Source organism: Asterias amurensis, chromosome 6, assembly GCF_032118995.1.
Source record: "Asterias amurensis chromosome 6, ASM3211899v1".
Taxonomy (NCBI): Eukaryota; Metazoa; Echinodermata; class Asteroidea; order Forcipulatida; family Asteriidae; genus Asterias; species Asterias amurensis.
Window position 1 is genome coordinate 12,115,499 of NC_092653.1, and position 21,427 is coordinate 12,136,925.

The 21,427-nt window shown below is 36.4% G+C and overlaps 2 protein-coding genes and 2 non-coding genes across 4 annotated transcripts in view; 2 read left to right on the forward strand and 2 right to left on the reverse strand.

Moving 5' to 3' along the window:
• LOC139938018 (adhesion G-protein coupled receptor G7-like) overlaps positions 1-21,427 on the forward strand; it is a 244,279-nt gene that overhangs the window by 179,563 nt on the left and 43,289 nt on the right. The window lies entirely within an intron of this gene.
• Positions 10,264-14,119, forward strand: LOC139938021 (uncharacterized). The gene has a single exon (XM_071933378.1). It carries the CDS (start codon positions 12,587-12,589, stop codon positions 14,075-14,077), a length of 1,491 nt encoding a protein of 496 aa, XP_071789479.1. The 5' UTR covers positions 10,264-12,586; the 3' UTR covers positions 14,078-14,119.
• Positions 17,149-17,221, reverse strand: Trnak-cuu (transfer RNA lysine (anticodon CUU)). The gene has a single exon. It is a non-coding gene; the product is annotated as a tRNA-Lys (tRNA).
• Positions 19,255-19,327, reverse strand: Trnak-cuu (transfer RNA lysine (anticodon CUU)). The gene has a single exon. It is a non-coding gene; the product is annotated as a tRNA-Lys (tRNA).

Consider the following 21,427-nt stretch of genomic DNA (forward strand, 5'->3'; position numbering starts at 1 on the left):
CCAACCAAGCCATAACCAATGCTTTGCCACTGAGAGTTCTTGATTTGGCTATTTTACCTATTGTACAGGTATGATTCCCATTGCAAGTAGAGTGCGATGAGCATTCTTTACAAGTTGTCTTTAATACAGGGCTTACTCTCCTTGGTCCCTGCCTGCTACCAAATGTAAAACTTTTCATAGAGATAGAGATCATAAACAATATAGTTTCTGTGCTGTAAGATGGTTTGGAGCATCCAATCATGTCCAACACAAATGTGGGAAATTAAAAAGCCTTCGCATAAAAGTGTTGCAAGATGAGCGTAAGAGATCATTTAAAAGGAACATGTTGCCTGGGATCGGTCAAGTTGGTCTTTGAAATGCGTTTGTAACCATTTGTTATAAAATGCATATGGTTAGAAACATGTTTTTTTGGTGATACTTGTGTGGATCATTGTATTCTACTTTTAAAATATCTTTCTAATCTGTGCATTTTTAAATAAATGGTTACAAACCCTTTTTAAACACCAACTCGACCGATCCAAGGCAAGGTGTTCCTTTAATGAAACAACATTGATAGAAGTTGTGAATACTTGCACCTGCTCAACATAAATAAGTAAGATACAATTGCAGTGACAAAAATTTATTTATCCTAGTTTGATTATTTTTTTCCATTCACTATTTTACTAATTCACATTAAATGTCTCTGAGAACGATGAACAAAAAACATTGTCAAACATTACCTGCTGAATTGTTTATCACGTTAAAAATAAACCAACTCTGTTACTGTTTGCAACAGTACAACTGAAAGGAATCCCACCATGGGTGGGGAACTGCTTACAGAAGGCCAAAGCAGGTAAATGGCCATTTAGGTACTGTGGAGACAGTATTTGCGCACTTTTAGAGCCTCTTTATTGTGATTGGGATGAAAATGTTTAGTTTGGTAGCAGGCAGGGGACCAAGGAGACTGTTATAAGGCCATGTACGACAACTTTTAAAGAATGCTCATCGCACTACTTCTCTTCTTGCAATGTGAATCATACCTGCACAACTTGGTAAAGTAGTCATGACAAAACAAGAACTCACAGTGGCAAAGCATGATTATGGCTTAAAAATAAAGATGTTGTACTTGCTACTTTAAAAAGCATGGAAACAGTGCCAGATTGTTTAACAATCATGTTCATTTTTGTGTTTTATTAATTCAAACTAAAAGTGATATCTTCAAAATGCATTTTTTGTTTTTGGAAAAATTACCATGTTTGATGTAGAAGTGTCACAACACCAAAGTGTTTCGCCCCAGCAGACATGCAAACCATAATGATAGCCCAATCACAACCAAAAGGGAAATATTCTGAGAACCAAAACAAATTTAGACTGCACAAACTTTCTTGATTTGTAAAGGGAATTCAAAAATGTGACTTCCAAAAAAGAGCCGCTGTTCACAAAACTTTGTTTTATGCAATGTCAAAGAATATGATTTGGGCGGGGCAGAGGTGGGGCAAATTCTAAGATTTAGGTCATCAACAAGTCCTGATCAATGTTGGGTAATGCACTAAATATATGAGGGCAAAAATATGAGGGCAAAAATATGGTAAAAATATTGATTTTGCAAGTTCTAAAAACACACTCTAATGCATGTTCTAAAAATAGCACAAAGATTAAATTTATAGCAATAATTTTTTTGTCTCAAGTAAAGCTAAGGATGAGAACTTGTAGTGATGGAAACGGTTTTATGAAATATTTTTGTTTTTTTGGTGGGGTACAGTTGTAAATATTAACTAAAAAACAGTTTTCAGACCCCCAAATCGGCCAAAAGTGGCCTAAACACAAATGAACTGTTACCATGGCAACATATTATGTAATGATTTGAAATGTAAATTTTGTTTATTTGGACCCCAAGTCCCTGCCATCCACAAAGTATCAGAAAAATGTTCCTTTTTTTCAACGTGGACACGTATGTCAATATTATTTGAAAAGACCCTTTAAAAGCATTTTTTCACGTTTTGGGAAAAAGTCTTGTTTTGAGGCAGTACTGTCACAACAGGATACAATTGCCCAAGTTTTTCTCACCAGATATGAAAAGACCAATGTTGGCCCTAATCACAGCCGAAAGGAAAATTTTCTGAGACCCCTGGCAAGTTGACATTTTGGGGTCCAAAAATTGGGTAAAAATGGCGATTTTGCAAATTCTAAAAACATACTGTAATGCACGATGCAAAAATAGCACAAGGGTGATATTTAAAGCAATAATTTTTTCTTCTGATGGAAGGCCAAGGATGATACTTTGTAGTGATATACAAGGTTTTTTGAAATAATTTTGCATTTTGGTGGGGTGGAGTTGTAAATATGAGCTAAAAACCAGTTTTTCAGACCCCAAAATCGGCCTAAAATCGGCCTAAAAGTAACCATGGCAATAAATGGAATTGAAAATGCAATTTTGTTTGCTTGCAGCCCAAGGCCTTTCCAGTATAAAAAAAAATCATTTTTTGACCGTGAGCAAGTATGTCAACTATTTACCTGAACTGACTCTCGGTCGAGTTGGTCTGTGAAAATCGTTCTGTAACCGTTTGTTGTAAAATGTATATGGTTAGAAAGATACTGTAAAAGTAGGATACAATGATCTACACAAATATGCCTCAAAATTGCGTGGTTTTCTTTTTACCCTGTCGACTAACACGGTCGGCCATTTTATGGGAGTCAAAATTTTGACTCCCATAAATGGCCGACCGTGATGGTTCGCGATTTAAAAGGAAAACCGTGCAGTTTCGAGTGATACTTGTGTGGATCATTATATTCTACTTTTAAAACATCTTTCTAACCATATGCATTTCACAACAAACGGTTTCAAACGCTTTTAATAGACCAACTCGTCCGATCCAAGGCAACGTGTTCCTTTAATGATTCTACATTGTTTTCACCATAAATATATTTTTTGAATTGCAAAATTCATGAAAATATAGAAAAATAAGGGGTTACATATGGAACAGTTTGTGTTTGTGACTATTAATTGTCTGTGCATAGATACACACTTTAAAAACTATGCATGGTTAAGATCTGTTGTCAACTGGAGCGGAAGTGGCGGAAAAATGGCAAATTGGCAATACAACGACAAGAATATCGCAACCAATGTAAAGTAGTTAGGAATTTGATCAACCAGGCAAAGATCATCCATTATTCATCTCAAGTACAAGAATCCTCAGGAGATCAAAAGAAACTCTTCAAGATATTTGGTATAAGTTGTTGCTCAAACACAAAACACCCGTCCTTCCATCCACCTACAATAACCAGGACTTAGCAAATGAGTTCCAGAAATGATTTGTCACCAAGATTTCAGACATCCGCTCATCATTTTCATCAGTCCCTTACAATGTGCCGCAGACATTGCCACATCTTCAACCAGAGTGTAGACTATATGTGTTTGAGCCTGCCACTGTTGCTGAGATTCAAAGGGTCATTATGAAATCTCCTTCAAAATCCTGATCCAGTATCAACATCCATGATAAAGCAAAACATTGATATAATTGTACCCTACATCACTAAGCTTGTAAACGAATCTCTCAGTTCCGTTTGTTTACCCGATGGCCTCAAAGTTTCCTACATCAGGCCGCTCATCAAGACACCAAACCTGGACGAGGAGATATTTAAAAAACTACAGACCGGTTGCAAACTTAAAATATCTTGGAAAAGTCATCGAACGAGTAGTGTCATCACGTATTTCTGATCACATTCATACTTTCAACCTGTCCGACGTGTTCCAGTCAGCATACAAGCCTTTCCATGGGACTTAGGCTGCACTAGTCCGTGTGAGCAACAATATTCTCTCTTCTATGGACAATGATAACCTTACAGCACTAGTCCTGCTAGACTTGAGTGCTGCTTTGACACTGTTGATCATAACATCCTTCTCTCTCGGCTCCAGAATCACCTTGGCATAGAGGACACAGCCCTAGCATGGTGCAAATCATATCTCCACAGTAGAACTCAGCATGTATGTATTGGCACCGCGATATCAAACCCTGTTGTTTTGAACTACTCTGTGCCACAGGGTTCGGTACTCGGCCCGCAGTGGTTTACGCTGTACACTTAACCAATTCGTGACATCATCCTCAAATTTAATCTGAATTACCATGTGTACGCAGACGACACTCAGCTATACATCACGTTTAAATCTTCTCAAGAAAACGCAAACGCATTTATTGCAAGACTTAAGAAATGCATCCAAGAGATTCGATGTTGGACACAACAAAACTTCCTGAAGTTAAATGATGATAAGACAGTGTTCCTTTTATTTGGGTCAACAGTTAACATCCCCAACACGATCTAGAGGTATGAAGAAATTAATATTAAAAGGAAATTATTAAATTAGAATCTGTAAAACACCTTGGAATTGACAGAAACTTGTGTACAGTGTCGATCAGATAGGTATGTTTATTGTTATCTTTTGTTTTGTTTTATTCTATTTGCAGCAGACCGAATGCCGAAACGAAAACGACAGGAAACTGAGTCATCCCCAACACGATCTAGAGGTATGAAGAAATTAATAATAAAAGGAAATTATTCAATTAAAATCTGTAAAACACCTTGGAACTGAAGGACACTAGTGTACAGTGTCGATCAGATAGGTTTGTTTATTATTATCTTTTGTTTTGTTTTATTCTATTTGCAGCAGACCGAATGCCAAAACGAAAACGACAGGAAACTGAGTCATCCCCAACACGATCTAGAGGTATGAAGAAATTAATATTAAAAGGAAATTATTCAATTAAAATCTGTAAAACACCTTGGAACTGAAGGACACTAGTGTACAGTGTCGATCAGATAGGTTTTTTATTATTATCTTTTATTTTGTTTTATTCTATTTGCAGCAGACCGAATGCCGAAACGAAAACGACAGGAAACTGAGTCATCGCCAACACGATCTAGAGGTATGAAGAAATTAATATTAAAAGGAAATTATTCAATTAAAATCTGTAAAACACCTTGGAACTGAAGGACACTAGTGTACAGTGTCGATCAGATAGGTTTGTTTATTATTATCTTTTATTTTGTTTTATTCTATTTGCAGCAGACCGAATGACAAAACAAAAACGACAGGAAACTGAGTCATCCCCAACACGATCTATAGGTATGAAGAAATTAATATTAATAGGAAATTATTAAATTAGAATCTGTAAAACACCGTGGAATTGACTGAAATTAGTGTATAGTGTCGATCAGATAGGTGTGTCTATTATTATCTTTTGTTTTGTTTGAATCTATTAGCAGCAGACCGAGTGCCAAAACGAAAACGACAGGAAACTGAGTCGTCCCCAAAACGATCTAGAGGTATGAAGAAATTAATATTAAAAGGAAATTATTCAATTAAAATCTGTAAAACACCTTGGAACTGAAGGACACTAGTGTACAGTGTCGATCAGATAAGTTTGTTTATTATTATCTTTTGTTTTGTTTTATTCTATTTGCAGCAGACCGAATGCCGAAACGAAAACGACAGGAAACTGAGTCATCCCCAACACGATCTAGAGGTATGAAGAAATTAATATTAAAAGGAAATTATTCAATTAAAATCTGTAAAACACCTTGGAACTGAAGGACACTAGTGTACAGTGTCGATCAGATAGGTTTGTTTATTATTATCTTTTATTTTGTTTTATTCTATTTGCAGCAGACCGAATGCCGAAACGAAAACGACAGGAAACTGAGTCATCGCCAACACGATCTAGAGGTATTAAGAAATTAATATTAAAAGGAAATTATTCAATTAAAATCTGTAAAACACCTTGGAACTGAAGGACACTAGTGTACAGTGTCGATCAGATAGGTTTGTTTATTATTATCTTTTGTTTTGTTTTATTCTATTTGCAGCAGACCGAATGCCGAAACGAAAACGACAGGAAACTGAGTCATCGCCAACACGATCTAGAGGTATGAAGAAATTAATATTAAAAGGAAATTATTAAATTAGAATCTATATAAACCACAAGGGAAACTGACTGGGTAAATTTTGAAATGATTTTTGGGGTTGAACAAAGAATTGACTAGAGTGGGATTCGAACCAACGACCTCCGGATTAACGTGCCGGCGCTCTACCAACTGAGCTATCTAGCCCTATATTGGCGGTGTCCCTATTTTGTCAATATCTTTGTTCGGGGGTGCCAGTCAGAAGCCATACAACCGTTAACTGCCGTGTAGCCAGGGATCACACCCAAATTACGATACAACCTGGGAAGCGGCAGCTAGGGGATCACCTTAAGGGGATGCGACTTTTTGTTTCAGATATCAATATAAACCACAAGGGAAACTGACTGGGTAAATTTTGAAATGATTTTTGGGGTTGAAAAAGAATTGACTAGAGTGGGATTCGAACCAACGACCTCCGGATTAACGTGCCGGCGCTCTACCAACTGAGCTATCTAGCCCTATATTGGCGGTGTCCCTATAGCTGCCGCTTCCCAGGTTGTATAGTAATTTGGGTGTGATCCCTGGCTACATGGCAGTTAATGGTTGTATGGCTTCTGACTGGCACCCCCGAACAAAGATATTGACAAAATAGGGATACCGCCAATATAGGGCTAGATAGCTCAGTTGGTAGAGCGCCGGCACGTTAATCCGGAGGTCGTTGGTTCGAATCCCACTCTAGTCAATTCTTTGTTCAACCCCAAAAATAAATTAGAATCTGTTAAACACCGTGGAATTGACTGAAATTAGTGTAAAGTGTCGATCAGATAGGTGCGTCTATTATTATCTTTTGTTTTGTTTTGATCTGTTAGCAGCAGACCGAATGCCGAAACGAAAACGACTGGCAACTGAGTCATCCCCCAAACGATCTAGAGGTATGAAGAAATTATTATTAAAAGGACTACTTAATATTAAAAGAAGCTACTTGAAATTGACTAAGACTAGTGCATAGTGTTCATCATTGAGACATAACATTAACTTATTTTGCCTACATGTAGTACTTTGCATGGTATTGAACTTTGATACTTTCAACAGTGCTCTGTTCTCTCTTTTGCCCTATGAATGTAGAAACAAATTTTACCATTCATAACAATTTAATCATTGAAAAAAAGTTTGAAAAAACAAAAATCAACTTACCAAGGATTTGAATCTTAGACCTCTGAAAATGTGCTGTTGCTCTATTAACTCGGCTATCTAGCCCTATTATTGGCGGTCTCCCTATTTTGTCAATATCTTTGTTCGGGGCACCAGACAGAACCATCTAAGCCATGCACTGCTAAATATTGTGTTCTTGAAATAAGAAAAAATCTTATTTCTAGTCAAATGTTCCTGTGTTTCTTACAATAATCTTAATAGAACAATTTTCTAGGGAGTGACACAACTTTTTTTCTTGAAACACATTTTTTTCTTATTTCAAGAAGACCAATTCTGGCAGTGTACCGGCCATCTTATTCAGTCTATTTCCTTTGTGGTTTATTACTTGGTATTCAAAATACAAAATTGCTTTAATTAGGTGATCCCCCTGCTGGCACATCTCAGGTTGTATCATAAACTTAGGTGTCATCCCTGGCTCTGTGCCAGTTACAGGTTGAATGGCTTCTGACTGGCACTTCCAAACAAAGATATTGACAAAATAGAGAGACCACCAAGATTAGGGCAAGATAGCTTTGTTGGTAAATGGGGATTACTTTCTGGTGTTTACAGGTTCAAGTCCTGCTCAAGTCAATTTGTCTGTGTTCAACCCAAAATTATTCTGATAACATATCCGTTTTATTTCTTTTGAAAGTTTACAATATTTTTCTAAACCTTGGTTCGTCTGACATGTGTGTTTATTATTGTTCTTTGTTTGTTGTTAATCTATTATCAACAGATCAGGTGAAACAGAAACTACCTGTAACTGAATCATCCTCAACACAATCTAGAGGTATGAACCAATTAATATTAAAAGGAATAATTTGACTAAAACCTAATCTGTGAAGAAGTGTATGTTCTGCAAAGACCCCAAAATAATAAAAAATTAAATATAAAAAAAAACTTTAACGAAAACAAGAGCTGTTCCGCTGAGCTGCGCTGCGAAACAGCTAAAAAAACTTTAACGAAAACAAGAGCTGTTTCGTTGCGCTGCAAAACAGCTAATAATAAATAAAAAACTTTAACGAAAACAACAGCTGTTTCGCTGCGCGCTATGCGCTGCGAAACAGCTAATAACCCTCAACTGGTTGTCTTTATCACATCCAATCCAACTATCTTTTCAGGTAAAGCAACATTTCAAAGAACTCAAGCGGAAGGTAGGTGTAAATGCTTTTTTTCACAGAACATGTACCTTTTGTTTATATCAAAACTGTCCTTTGTTGAAATCTGCCTGCCGGTTTTCCAACATGATATTTTTGATAAATTTAGCTTTAAAGGAGGTTGTATTTTATTTACCAGTGATCTCTCACCTGTGACGTCACAGAATACTGTATCACAAGAGATACATTACTAATAAAAATGCTCTGTAGTTTATTGAACTCATTTGTATTGTGCATGTTCATGAATACGTGCAGTACATATGCTCAAAGAATTCAGGTCTGTTCACTCTACATGTGTGTTCTGATACACATACAGAGTTTATCCTTTAACATTCTTTTATTTTTGTTTTAGATTGGTTCCATACACTTTTAAAATAATTTTTGACATTTTCATCCCATTCATGGTTTCCCTACTGGAAAACCAAAATGCAGTTACAAAGAATCGTTGAAAGAAGAAAACAAACTGTAAAAAGAAGCACCCATTTTGGATTACAAAAAATAGAAATAAAAACTCTCAAGTTGATCTCCGTTCATTTGCAAAAATTTACACAATAAACAGGAAACAGCAAATATAAATGGGGCATTCTCTGAAAAGACAAACCCTACAAATTAACAAAAAATGTAGTTTTCTTGTTTTTCATGTGAAATTTGTATAACAATGCTTTTTTTTTTTTAAGTAAAGTTAGATTTTGTGTTGGTCTTTTTTAAGTTTATTGTCCCACAAGATATATACAGTTTTTAAAAAGGTGTTTATAACCTTTTTAATTTTTTATTGCAAAACACATGTCACACCTAACAAAAAACATAAAACTTTTAATTTTAAGAAAATGTGATGAATAAAAGTCTTAATTGTTATTATAAACTAAACACAATTAATTATTCTACATTGTTTTCACAATAAATATATTTTTGAAATTGCAACATTCATGAAAATATAGCAAAATAAGGGGTTACATAGGGAACAGTTTGTGTTTGTGACTATTAATTGTCTGTGCATAAATCTACACTTTAAAAACTATGCATGGTTAAGCATCATTCAAACTTTCAACAAGTAAATACAACTCTTTTCCTGTAAAACTATACATTTTTACTAGATACATTTGTACTAAATGTATACTATTGGTGGTCTTAAAATGGTTAAATTACGTGGTCACCCTAAGACTGACCTTTCGTTTTTGGTCGTCCTATGGTAGTGTTTATCTGCAATGGTCATCTTATAATGGTTAAACTCTGCGGTCGCAGTTATGCTGCATTTTACCTCATCGGTCATCATAAAACTTAAACTATAATTACTTTCAAAACAATTTGTAAATGTACATGCTAATTTTGCATCAACAACTTAATAACATTTGTGGTAAGTTTCATCAACAATGACGAAGGTACATGAACATGTGGTCTATGAATAACAAATAATTGATGACTACTGCATATACATGTGGTTTCTCTCAAAAGCGTATACATACATGTATGTGTGAAAGTTTAAGTATATTGCCTTTGTGCACAGAGAGAAATTAACATGGTTTATCCTTTAGTCTAAGTAATATTTTGCATTAAATTATGTACGAAATTATTTTTTCAAATTCAATACAACAGGCAGGAGAATCTTCCTGTTTAAACAGGAATTCCTGTTTTCTCCCTTTCAAATCTGTGGTCTTCAAGTTAAGTGTGAATTTGATAAATTTGGGGGTAATCAGTTATGTAATAGGGGGAGTATAGGGGGTATACATTTGGGTTTCCCCAATCCCTCTTCTCTAATCAGAAATGTATGGAGACTTTGAAAAGTCTACTGACAACAGTTCACTGAGTACAGCACTGATGCCTGGGTCACCTTGCCCAAATTCTTGACATTGCCCAATACCCGGACATGCATTTTTAGAGTTCGATTTTTCAGATTTGTTTGTATGAAATGGATTTCCTGTTCGTTCATCATCGCCCATTCTCATGCCTGATACAAGCATCCTTTTGGATTTGAAAATACCACAATATTGGTCTGCTCCCCCCCCCCCCCCCCCCCCCGGTCATTAGTTTCATATTTCAAATAGGTTGTTGTTGTCTTTGATTGTACTTATAACCCACAAAACTGTAATCTGACAAAATATCATTACAAAGGGCCTTGACAGTAATCAGTGGGTGTAGCTCTGCAAACTGAAATCACGTTTTTACTGCAAGCATAACAATGACGACAGCACAATGAAAATGTCAGAACCAGATACCTTGTGGTCAAGACGCTATCTTGTCTTAATTTTTAAGTGCGTGTCACATATTTGGAGTTTAATGCGGTCTCTCTCTCTTCTTTGGACTTGCTTATAAAAATTGCATCACCAATATTGCAAGAACTGTAGATGCTGGGCAGTGTGATGCAACAAAGGTAGTAAGTTTTTATATTATTTTTGTCTTGAAAAAGAGAGTGCGGAGAAAACTGAAGCAAAGGTATGTGTGATTTGCTTTAGTACCCCATTTGACTTACTTTGTTTTACAATGGGAAGAGTTCTATTTGGCATTAATAATACTGTTGTCAAATTTTACTTTTTGTTTGTTATTTATTGTTTTGACATTTTTACTAACAACATTATTTTTGTATTTTATACTATTTTTAAATGTTATTCAATGTTTCCAGTTACAGGAACATGTACCATCTACCTGGTTTGAACTGGATTATCCATTAGTCATGTCAGTTGTTGTTCCATTATGCTAACTTTTTAGCAGCTTCATATGTTAAATATTTTAGCCTATACTTTGCTTAGTTGTTTTTTCCATGCATTTTTCTTAGTAATACCATTATGTTATACAGTGTTTGAAAAGTTTTGTTGACTCTACCCGTTTCACATGAAAAAAATTACAGGGAGCTTAATTAAGTGACAATTTGTTTTTGATACTAGGAAGTTTATTTAAATGAACCCATGATCATTCGATCTGCTGTACATGTGTACATTTAAACACCTTTTCACAAACTAGTGAGCACATTTTAAAATTAAATTAATACTACATTTAAATATAAAATTACCTTTAACAACATTTCAAATAAAATTGCATTTGTTGTTTTTGAAGTAACTGTTATGACGAAAAATAAAACAACAGCAATATTAAGTTAATTGAAGTGTTGATTCCAAATTTAATATGTTGTAAGTAAAAACAAGAATGCCAAACGTTTTGTATGGGAAGCATGATTAAAATAGACTCCAAAATCCCTTTGCTAGTATTGACTAAGATGAAATCCAAATTTAAAATGCTACAAGAACCCTCATATTTTGCTCTGATGTGAAACAGGCACTGCTTTGTTTGCTACTGGGATGTTCGAAATGCTTAAGCAATTTAATCTTAAACATTTTTCATTTTTTCATTGCACCTATTTGTGTAATGAACTTCTACATGGCAACAGGGGTGGATTTCACAAAGAGTTAGGACTAGTCTTATCTCGAGTTAGGACCAGTGACTTGTCCTAACTTAGGACTATCCATGCAATTTGTATATCTCCTAGGACTAGTCCTAAGTTAGGACTAGTCCTAACTCTTTGTGAAATCGACCCCAGCTAACAGTTATAAATGCTAACAATCCACAGATGTTTGTAGGTTAACATAGAACAACAAAAGCATATAATTAAGTTAAAAAAGTACTTACAAATCTGTCCATGGTTTACTTTGCATAGCAAAGTACCAAAAGCACAACCCTAATGCCCACAAAGGAAGAATAACTCATAATTGGAATACACAATCTGAGAAATGTTTCTGACACAAAGATTTCTCAGATCAAATTTTGGGTTAATAAAAACTAATGTATTTTCCCATAACCAAATACATGTTTTCAAAGTGACATGCTTCTCGAAATGCTTTACTATCAAAAGCTGCTGTACTTCTTACAAAGTAAGCTTTTATTGACATTGATTTTACGAGTAATTATTGAACGCATACTTTTCTTTAATGATCCGGTTTTAAGGCTTTAAACAAGTTCTAATTCAAACCTGAGTACAGGCTAGTATAGTTAAGGTTGTAGGTACTTAGTTACGAAAAGAATACCACGGTTTAATGAAAATTCAGGGTTAGAGTTATGCTTTGGTTTGGGTTTGGAAAAATGTAAGTCAAATTAAGGGTCTGGGTTTAGAGTCATATGGTCTACTGCCTCAAATTCAGGGTCTAGATCATGCAATCATGGTGAAATTAAACCGGAACAGCTTCCGGATTGTCTTATATCTAGTTTTACTTCTATTTTAGGATGACAGACATGTACCAATCCGTCCAAAACGGCCCTGTGTTTACTGTGGAGAACTACAAGCACAGCTGAATCGTCACCTTAAACGGAAACATCAGAAAGAGGAAAAAGTGAAAGCAGCACTTCAACTTCCACGGCAGGAAAGGCTTGAAACCATGTCGCAAATAAGGAAAAATGGAATCTACAAAGAAAACATTCGAAGAATGAATTCAAGTAAGGAATCTTCATGTAAATTACTCAGGGAACGAGACCAAGGAAGTTCAAGCTTAGTTATGTGTGGAAATTGCCATGGCTTTTATAGTAGGTCACGTGTATGGCGACACAAACAAGTTTGCCACTCCACAGTGGTCAGCAAGGTGTCTGCAGTACCCATTACATCATTGAGGAATATCAACAACAAAGCTATTGGTGCCAGATTTCAGTCAACAATTCTTGACAAATTTAGAAGTGATACTGTTGGAGAGGTCTGTAGAACAGACAAAATGATCATTCAGGTTGGACAAAAACTTTGGAGTAAATCTGTCACCAGGGAAAGATCAATAGTTATGAATGATATGAGGAAACTAGGAAACAACCTCATCAAACTGAGAATAGTCTCGGATGACAATACTTTGGGTGGTGAGGACTTACTTAAGAGACAAAACTTCACCTATCTGGAACTTGCCCTTGATGCCCTAACTGAGAAGTCCAATGGAGATTTGAAATATGGGTTAAAGCTAAGTTTAGGTTATCTTTTGAAAAAGGGTGCAAAGGTAATGAAAGGTGTATATATTGTGGAGGATAGACTTGAGGCAGCAGAGGAGATTGACCGCTTTCTTTCAGTGCTTGACCTAAATTGGGACTTCATGTTCAGCAGAAGCCTTTTTCTTGTTGAAGGAAAACGGCAGGCGGTCCTTAGGAAGCCACAGTCAATGCCACTTGAACATGACATTAAACAACTGAAGGACTTTACTGTTGATTCAATAACAGAAATTGTTGACAGTGAGAATGATGCTTCAGATGTTCATATCTTCAACAAGCTTAGGGCCTTGGTAGTTTCAAGACTAACTGTGTTCAATGCACGCAGGGGTGGTGAACCCAGTAGGATGACACTCGATGAGTGGCAAGATGCAGCCAGTGAGGCCTGGGTAGATCCTGAACAGGTAGAGGCAGTCAGTGATCCCATAGAAAAGTATCTACTGAAATCTTTTAAGCTGGCTTACCAAAGAGGTAAGGGGTCCAGAAAGCTGGTTCCTGTTCTGATTCCAATAGATACGCTGCGTGCAGTTGAGATGCTTGTGGAGATGAGGTCTGAAGTTGGCGTGTCAGAAAAAAATGTGTACCTTTTTCCATATACACAAAAATCTGAAGGTCATGTAAATGGATGGGCAGAACTAAAAAAAGTAACTCAAATGATGGAAGGTCATCTAAAGGATCCCTCACATCTGACTGCGACAAAGTATCGCCACAGGGCTTCTACACTCTATGCGCTACAAGACATCCCTGAAAAAGATAGAAATATCTTTTACAAACACATGGGTCATTCTATGGAAATAAATACAAATGTGTACCAATGCCCTCTTGCTGTCAGAGAAATCACTTCGGTTGGCAGATATCTGGAAAAAATCGATGGATCTAGATGTGAGTCCGGTAAGTGTTGGTTCTGAACTCAGTAATTTTTGTAAAAGTTTGAATTCATGATAACTTATGACATGCAAAAACACGCAGAATTTGACTAAGTAAAAAGCCGTAAGATTTCCAACAAGCTGGAAATACTTAAACATTATGCTTTCTTCATTATGCTTTCTTTTGTTTTGTTTAAATCTATTAGCAGCAGACCGAATGCCAAAACGAAAACGACAGGAAACTGAGTCATCCCCAACACGATCTAGAGGTATGAAGAAATTAATATTTAAAGGAAATTATTCAATTAAAATCTGTAAAACACCTTGGAATTGACAGAAACTTGTGTACAGTGTCGATCAGATAGGTTTGTTTATTATTATCTTTTGTTTTGTTTTATTCTTTTAGCAGCAGACCGAATGCCGAAACAAAAACGACAAGAAACTGAGTCATCCCCTAAACGATCTAGAGGTATAAAAGAAATTATTATTAAAAGGAAATTATTCAATTAAAATCTGTAAAACACCTTGGAATTGACAGAAACTTGTGTACAGTGTCAATCAGATAGGTGTGTTTATTATTATCTTTTGTTTTGTTTAAATCTATTAGCAGCAGACCGAGTGCCAAAACGAAAACGACAGGAAACTGAGTCATCCCCAACACGATCTAGAGGTGTGAAGAAATTAATATTAAAAGGAAATTATTCAATTAAAATCTGTAAAACACCTTGGAACTGAAGGACACTAGTGTACAGTGTCGATCAGATAAGTTTGTTTATTATTATCTTTTGTTTTGTTTTATTCTATTTGCAGCAGACCGAATGCCAAAACGAAAACGACAGGAAACTGAGTCATCCCCAACACGATCTGGAGGTATGAAGAAATTAATATTAAAATGAAATTATTAAATTAGAATTTGTAAAACACCTTGGAATTGACAGAAACTTGTGTACAGTGTCGATCAGATAGGTTTGTTTATTGTTATCTTTTGTTTTGTTTTATTCTATTTGCAGCAGACCGAATGCCGAAACGAAAACGACAGGAAACTGAGTCATCCCCAACACGATCTAGAGGTATGAAGAAATTAATAATAAAAGGAAATTATTCAATTAAAATCTGTAAAACACCTTGGAACTGAAGGACACTAGTGTACAGTGTCGATCAGATAGGTTTGTTTATTATTATCTTTTGTTTTGTTTTATTCTGTTTGCAGCAGACCGAATGCCGAAACGAAAACGACAGGAAACTGAGTCATCGCCAACACGATCTAGAGGTATGAAGAAATTAATATTGAAAGGAAATTATTCGATTAAAATCTGTAAAACACCTTGGAATTGACAGAAACTTGTGTACAGTGTCGATAAGATAAGTGTGTTTATTATTTTCATTTGTTTTGTTTTATTCTATTTGCAGCAGACCGAATGACAAAACAAAAACGACAGGAAACTGAGTCATCCCCAACACGATCTAGAGGTATGAAGAAATTAATATTAAAAGGAAATTATTAAATTAGAATCTGTAAAACACCGTGGAATTGACTGAAATTAGTGTACAGTGTCGATCAGATAGGTTTGTTTATTATTATCTTTTATTTTGTTTTATTCTATTTGCAGCAGACCGAATGCCGAAACGAAAACGACAGGAAACTGAGTCATCGCCAACACGATCTAGAGGTATGAAGAAATTAATATTAAAAGGAAATTATTCAATTAAAATCTGTAAAACACCTTGGAACTGAAGGACACTAGTGTACAGTGTCGATCAGATAGGTTTGTTTATTATTATCTTTTGTTTTGTTTTATTCTATTTGCAGCAGACCGAATGCCGAAACGAAAACGACAGGAAACTGAGTCATCGCCAACACGATCTAGAGGTATGAAGAAATTAATATTAAAAGGAAATTATTAAATTAGAATCTATATAAACCACAAGGGAAACTGACTGTGTAAATTTTGAAATGATTTTTGGGGTTGAACAAAGAATTGACTAGAGTGGGATTCGAACCAACGACCTCTGGATTAACGTGCCGGCGCTCTACCAACTGAGCTATCTAGCCCTATATTGGCGGTGTCCCTATTTTGTCAATATCTTTGTTCGGGGGTGCCAGTCAGAAGCCATACAACCGTTAACTGCCGTGTAGCCAGGGATCACACCCAAATTCTGATACAACCTGGGAAGCGGCAGCTAGGGGATCACCTTAAGGGGATGCGACTTTTTGTTTCAGATATCAATATAAACCACAAGGGAAACTGACTGGGTAAATTTTGAAATGATTTTTGGGGTTGAAAAAGAATTGACTAGAGTGGGATTCGAACCAACGACCTCCGGATTAACGTGCCGGCGCTCTACCAACTGAGCTATCTAGCTGTTCAAACCCAAAAATAAATTAGAATCTGTTAAACACCGTGGAATTGACTGAAATTAGTGTAAAGTGTCGATCAGATAGGTGCGTCTATTATTATCTTTTGTTTTGTTTTGATCTATTAGCAGCAGACCGAATGCCGAAACGAAAACGACAGGAAACTGAGTCATCCCCAAAGCGATCTAGAGGTATGAAGAAATTATTATTAAAAGGACTACTTAATATTAAAAGAAGCTACTTGAAATTGACTAAGACTAGTGCATAGTGTTCATCATTGAGACATAACATTAACTTATTTTGCCTACATGTAGTACTTTGCATGGTATTGAACTTTGATACTTTCAACAGTGTGCTCTGTTCTCTCTTTTGCCCTATGAATGTAGAAACAAATTTTACCATTCATAACAATTTAATTATTGAAAAAAAGTTTGAAAAAACAAAAATCAAATTACCAAGGATTTGAATCTTAGACCTCTGAAAATGTGCTGTTGCTCTATTAACTCGGCTATCTAGCCCTATTATTGGCGGTCTCCCTATTTTGTCAATATCTTTGTTCGGGGGTGCCAGTCAGAAGCCATACAATCGTTAACTGCCGTGTAGCCAGGGATCACACCCAAATTCTGATACAACCTGGGAAGCGGCAGCTAGGGGATCACCTTAAGGGGATGCGACTTTTTGTTTCAGATATCAATATAAACCACAAGGGAAACTGACTGGGTAAATTTTGAAATGATTTTTGGGGTTGAAAAAGAATTGACTAGAGTGGGATTCGAACCAACGACCTCCGGATTAAGGTGCCGGCGCTCTACCAACTGAGCTATCTAGCCCTATATTGGCGGTGTCCCTATAGCTGCCGCTTCCCAGGTTGTATCGTAATTTGGGTGTGATCCCTGGCTACACGGCAGTTAACGGTTGTATGGCTTCTGACTGGCACCCCCGAACAAAGATATTGACAAAATAGGGATACCGCCAATATAGGGCTAGATAGCTCAGTTGGTAGAGCGCCGGCACGTTAATCCGGAGGTCGTTGGTTCGAATCCCACTCTAGTCAATTCTTTGTTCAAACCCAAAAATAAATTAGAATCTGTTAAACACCGTGGAATTGACTGAAATTAGTGTAAAGTGTCGATCAGATAGGTGCGTCTATTATTATCTTTTGTTTTGTTTTGATCTATTAGCAGCAGACCGAATGCCGAAACGAAAACGACAGGAAACTGAGTCATCCCCAAAGCGATCTAGAGGTATGAAGAAATTATTATTAAAAGGACTACTTAATATTAAAAGAAGCTACTTGAAATTGACTAAGACTAGTGCATAGTGTTCATCATTGAGACATAACATTAACTTATTTTGCCTACATGTAGTACTTTGCATGGTATTGAACTTTGATACTTTCAACAGTGTGCTCTGTTCTCTCTTTTGCCCTATGAATGTAGAAACAAATTTTACCATTCATAACAATTTAATTATTGAAAAAAAGTTTGAAAAAACAAAAATCAAATTACCAAGGATTTGAATCTTAGACCTCTGAAAATGTGCTGTTGCTCTATTAACTCGGCTATCTAGCCCTATTATTGGCGGTCTCCCTATTTTGTCAATATCTTTGTTCGGGGGTGCCAGTCAGAAGCCATACAATCGTTAACTGCCGTGTAGCCAGGGATCACACCCAAATTCTGATACAACCTGGGAAGCGGCAGCTAGGGGATCACCTTAAGGGGATGCGACTTTTTGTTTCAGATATCAATATAAACCACAAGGGAAACTGACTGGGTAAATTTTGAAATGATTTTTGGGGTTGAAAAAGAATTGACTAGAGTGGGATTCGAACCAACGACCTCCGGATTAACGTGCCGGCGCTCTACCAACTGAGCTATCTAGCCCTATATTGGCGGTGTCCCTATAGCTGCCGCTTCCCAGGTTGTATCGTAATTTGGGTGTGATCCCTGGCTACACGGCAGTTAACGGTTGTATGGCTTCTGACTGGCACCCCCGAACAAAGATATTGACAAAATAGGGATACCGCCAATATAGGGCTAGATAGCTCAGTTGGTAGAGCGCCGGCACGTTAATCCGGAGGTCGTTGGTTCGAATCCCACTCTAGTCAATTCTTTGTTCAAACCCAAAAATAAATTAGAATCTGTTAAACACCGTGGAATTGACTGAAATTAGTGTAAAGTGTCGATCAGATAGGTGCGTCTATTATTATCTTTTGTTTTGTTTTGATCTATTAGCAGCAGACCGAATGCCGAAACGAAAACGACAGGAAACTGAGTCATCCCCAAAGCGATCTAGAGGTATGAAGAAATTATTATTAAAAGGACTACTTAATATTAAAAGAAGCTACTTGAAATTGACTAAGACTAGTGCATAGTGTTCATCATTGAGACATAACATTAACTTATTTTGCCTACATGTAGTACTTTGCATGGTATTGAACTTTGATACTTTCAACAGTGTGCTCTGTTCTCTCTTTTGCCCTATGAATGTAGAAACAAATTTTACCATTCATAACAATTTAATTATTGAAAAAAAGTTTGAAAAAACAAAAATCAAATTACCAAGGATTTGAATCTTAGACCTCTGAAAATGTGCTGTTGCTCTATTAACTCGGCTATCTAGCCCTATTATTGGCGGTCTCCCTATTTTGTCAATATCTTTGTTCGGGGGTGCCAGTCAGAAGCCATACAATCGTTAACTGCCGTGTAGCCAGGGATCACACCCAAATTCTGATACAACCTGGGAAGCGGCAGCTAGGGGATCACCTTAAGGGGATGCGACTTTTTGTTTCAGATATCAATATAAACCACAAGGGAAACTGACTGGGTAAATTTTGAAATGATTTTTGGGGTTGAAAAAGAATTGACTAGAGTGGGATTCGAACCAACGACCTCCGGATTAAGGTGCCGGCGCTCTACCAACTGAGCTATCTAGCCCTATATTGGCGGTGTCCCTATAGCTGCCGCTTCCCAGGTTGTATCGTAATTTGGGTGTGATCCCTGGCTACACGGCAGTTAACGGTTGTATGGCTTCTGACTGGCACCCCCGAACAAAGATATTGACAAAATAGGGATACCGCCAATATAGGGCTAGATAGCTCAGTTGGTAGAGCGCCGGCACGTTAATCCGGAGGTCGTTGGTTCGAATCCCACTCTAGTCAATTCTTTGTTCAAACCCAAAAATAAATTAGAATCTGTTAAACACCGTGGAATTGACTGAAATTAGTGTAAAGTGTCGATCAGATAGGTGCGTCTATTATTATCTTTTGTTTTGTTTTGATCTATTAGCAGCAGACCGAATGCCGAAACGAAAACGACAGGAAACTGAGTCATCCCCAAAGCGATCTAGAGGTATGAAGAAATTATTATTAAAAGGACTACTTAATATTAAAAGAAGCTACTTGAAATTGACTAAGACTAGTGCATAGTGTTCATCATTGAGACATAACATTAACTTATTTTGCCTACATGTAGTACTTTGCATGGTATTGAACTTTGATACTTTCAACAGTGTGCTCTGTTCTCTCTTTTGCCCTATGAATGTAGAAACAAATTTTACCATTCATAACAATTTAATCATTGAAAAAAAGTTTGAAAAAACAAAAATCAACTTACCAAGGATTTGAATCTTAGACCTCTGAAAATGTGCTGTTGCTCTATTAACTCGGCTATCTAGCCCTATTATTGGCGGTCTCCCTATTTTGTCAATATCTTTGTTCGGGGCACCAGACAGAACCATCTAAGCCATGCACTGCTAAATATTGTGTTCTTGAAATAAGAAAAAATCTTATTTCTAGACAAATGTTCCTGTGTTTCTCACAATAATCTTAATAGAACAATTTTCTAGGGAGTGACACAACTTTTTTTCTTGAAACACATTTTTTTCTTATTTCAAGAAGACCAATTCTGGCAGTGTACCGGCCATCTTATTCAGTCTATTTCCTTTGTGGTTTATTACTTGGTATTCAAAATACAAAATTGCTTTAATTAGGTGATCCCCCTGCTGGCACATCTCAGGTTGTATCATAAACTTAGGTGTCATCCCTGGCTCTGTGCCAGTTACAGGTTGAATGGCTTCTGACTGGCACTTCCAAACAAAGATATTGACAAAATAGAGAGACCACCAAGATTAGGGTAAGATAGCTTTGTTGGTAAATGGGGATTACTTTCTGGTGTTTACAGGTTCAAGTCCTGCTCAAGTCAATTTGTCTGTGTTCAACCCAAAATTATTCTGATAACATATCCGTTTTATTTCTTTTGAAAGTTTACAATATTTTTCTAAACCTTGGTTCGTCTGACATGTGTGTTTATTATTGTTCTTTGTTTGTTGTTAATCTATTATCAACAGATCAGGTGAAACAGAAACTACCTGTAACTGAATCATCCTCAACACAATCTAGAGGTATGAACCAATTAATATTAAAAGGAATTATTTGACTAAAACCTAATCTGTGAAGAAGTGTATGTTCTGCAAAGACCCAAAGTTAGAAAAAAATTGTTTTTGATACTTTCAAAGGGGTGCTCTGTTAAATATTTACCCAGGCAGTTTTCCTTTTGGTTTATTATTTGATATTTGAGGGTAGCTTACATTGTAGGTGTGATACCTGGCTACTAACTGGCACCCCGTAACAAAGATATTGACAAAATAAAGAGACCGCCAATACTAGTGTTAGAAAGTTCAGTTGGTAAAGCACCAGCACATTTTTGGAGGTCGCAGGTTTTAGTCCTGCTCTTGTAACTATGTCAAACTTTTTTTGTTAAATGTACGCAGCATATTTCCTTTATGGTTTATTACTTAATTCAACAAATTAACTATATTTTCCTAAACCTTTGTTTGTCCGAGATATAACCCTTTTTTATCAAAGAAGATGGACTTAAATGGCAGTACAGTTACTCATTGTGCTCTAAGTCATTGGTATTATACTAGGACTTTGACCTGTGAAGAACGAGAGGGGACCAGTTGCTCTTCAACTTGATTCCTCTTTTGTGCATTACCATACTTGAATGGGCGCGTAGAGTGGATTGGTCACATGCCTT

Coding starts and splice junctions, on each gene's coding strand:
- LOC139938021 (XM_071933378.1), top strand. CDS start 12,587: ATGTCGCAAATAAGGAAAAATGGAATCTACAAAGAAAACATTCGAAGA.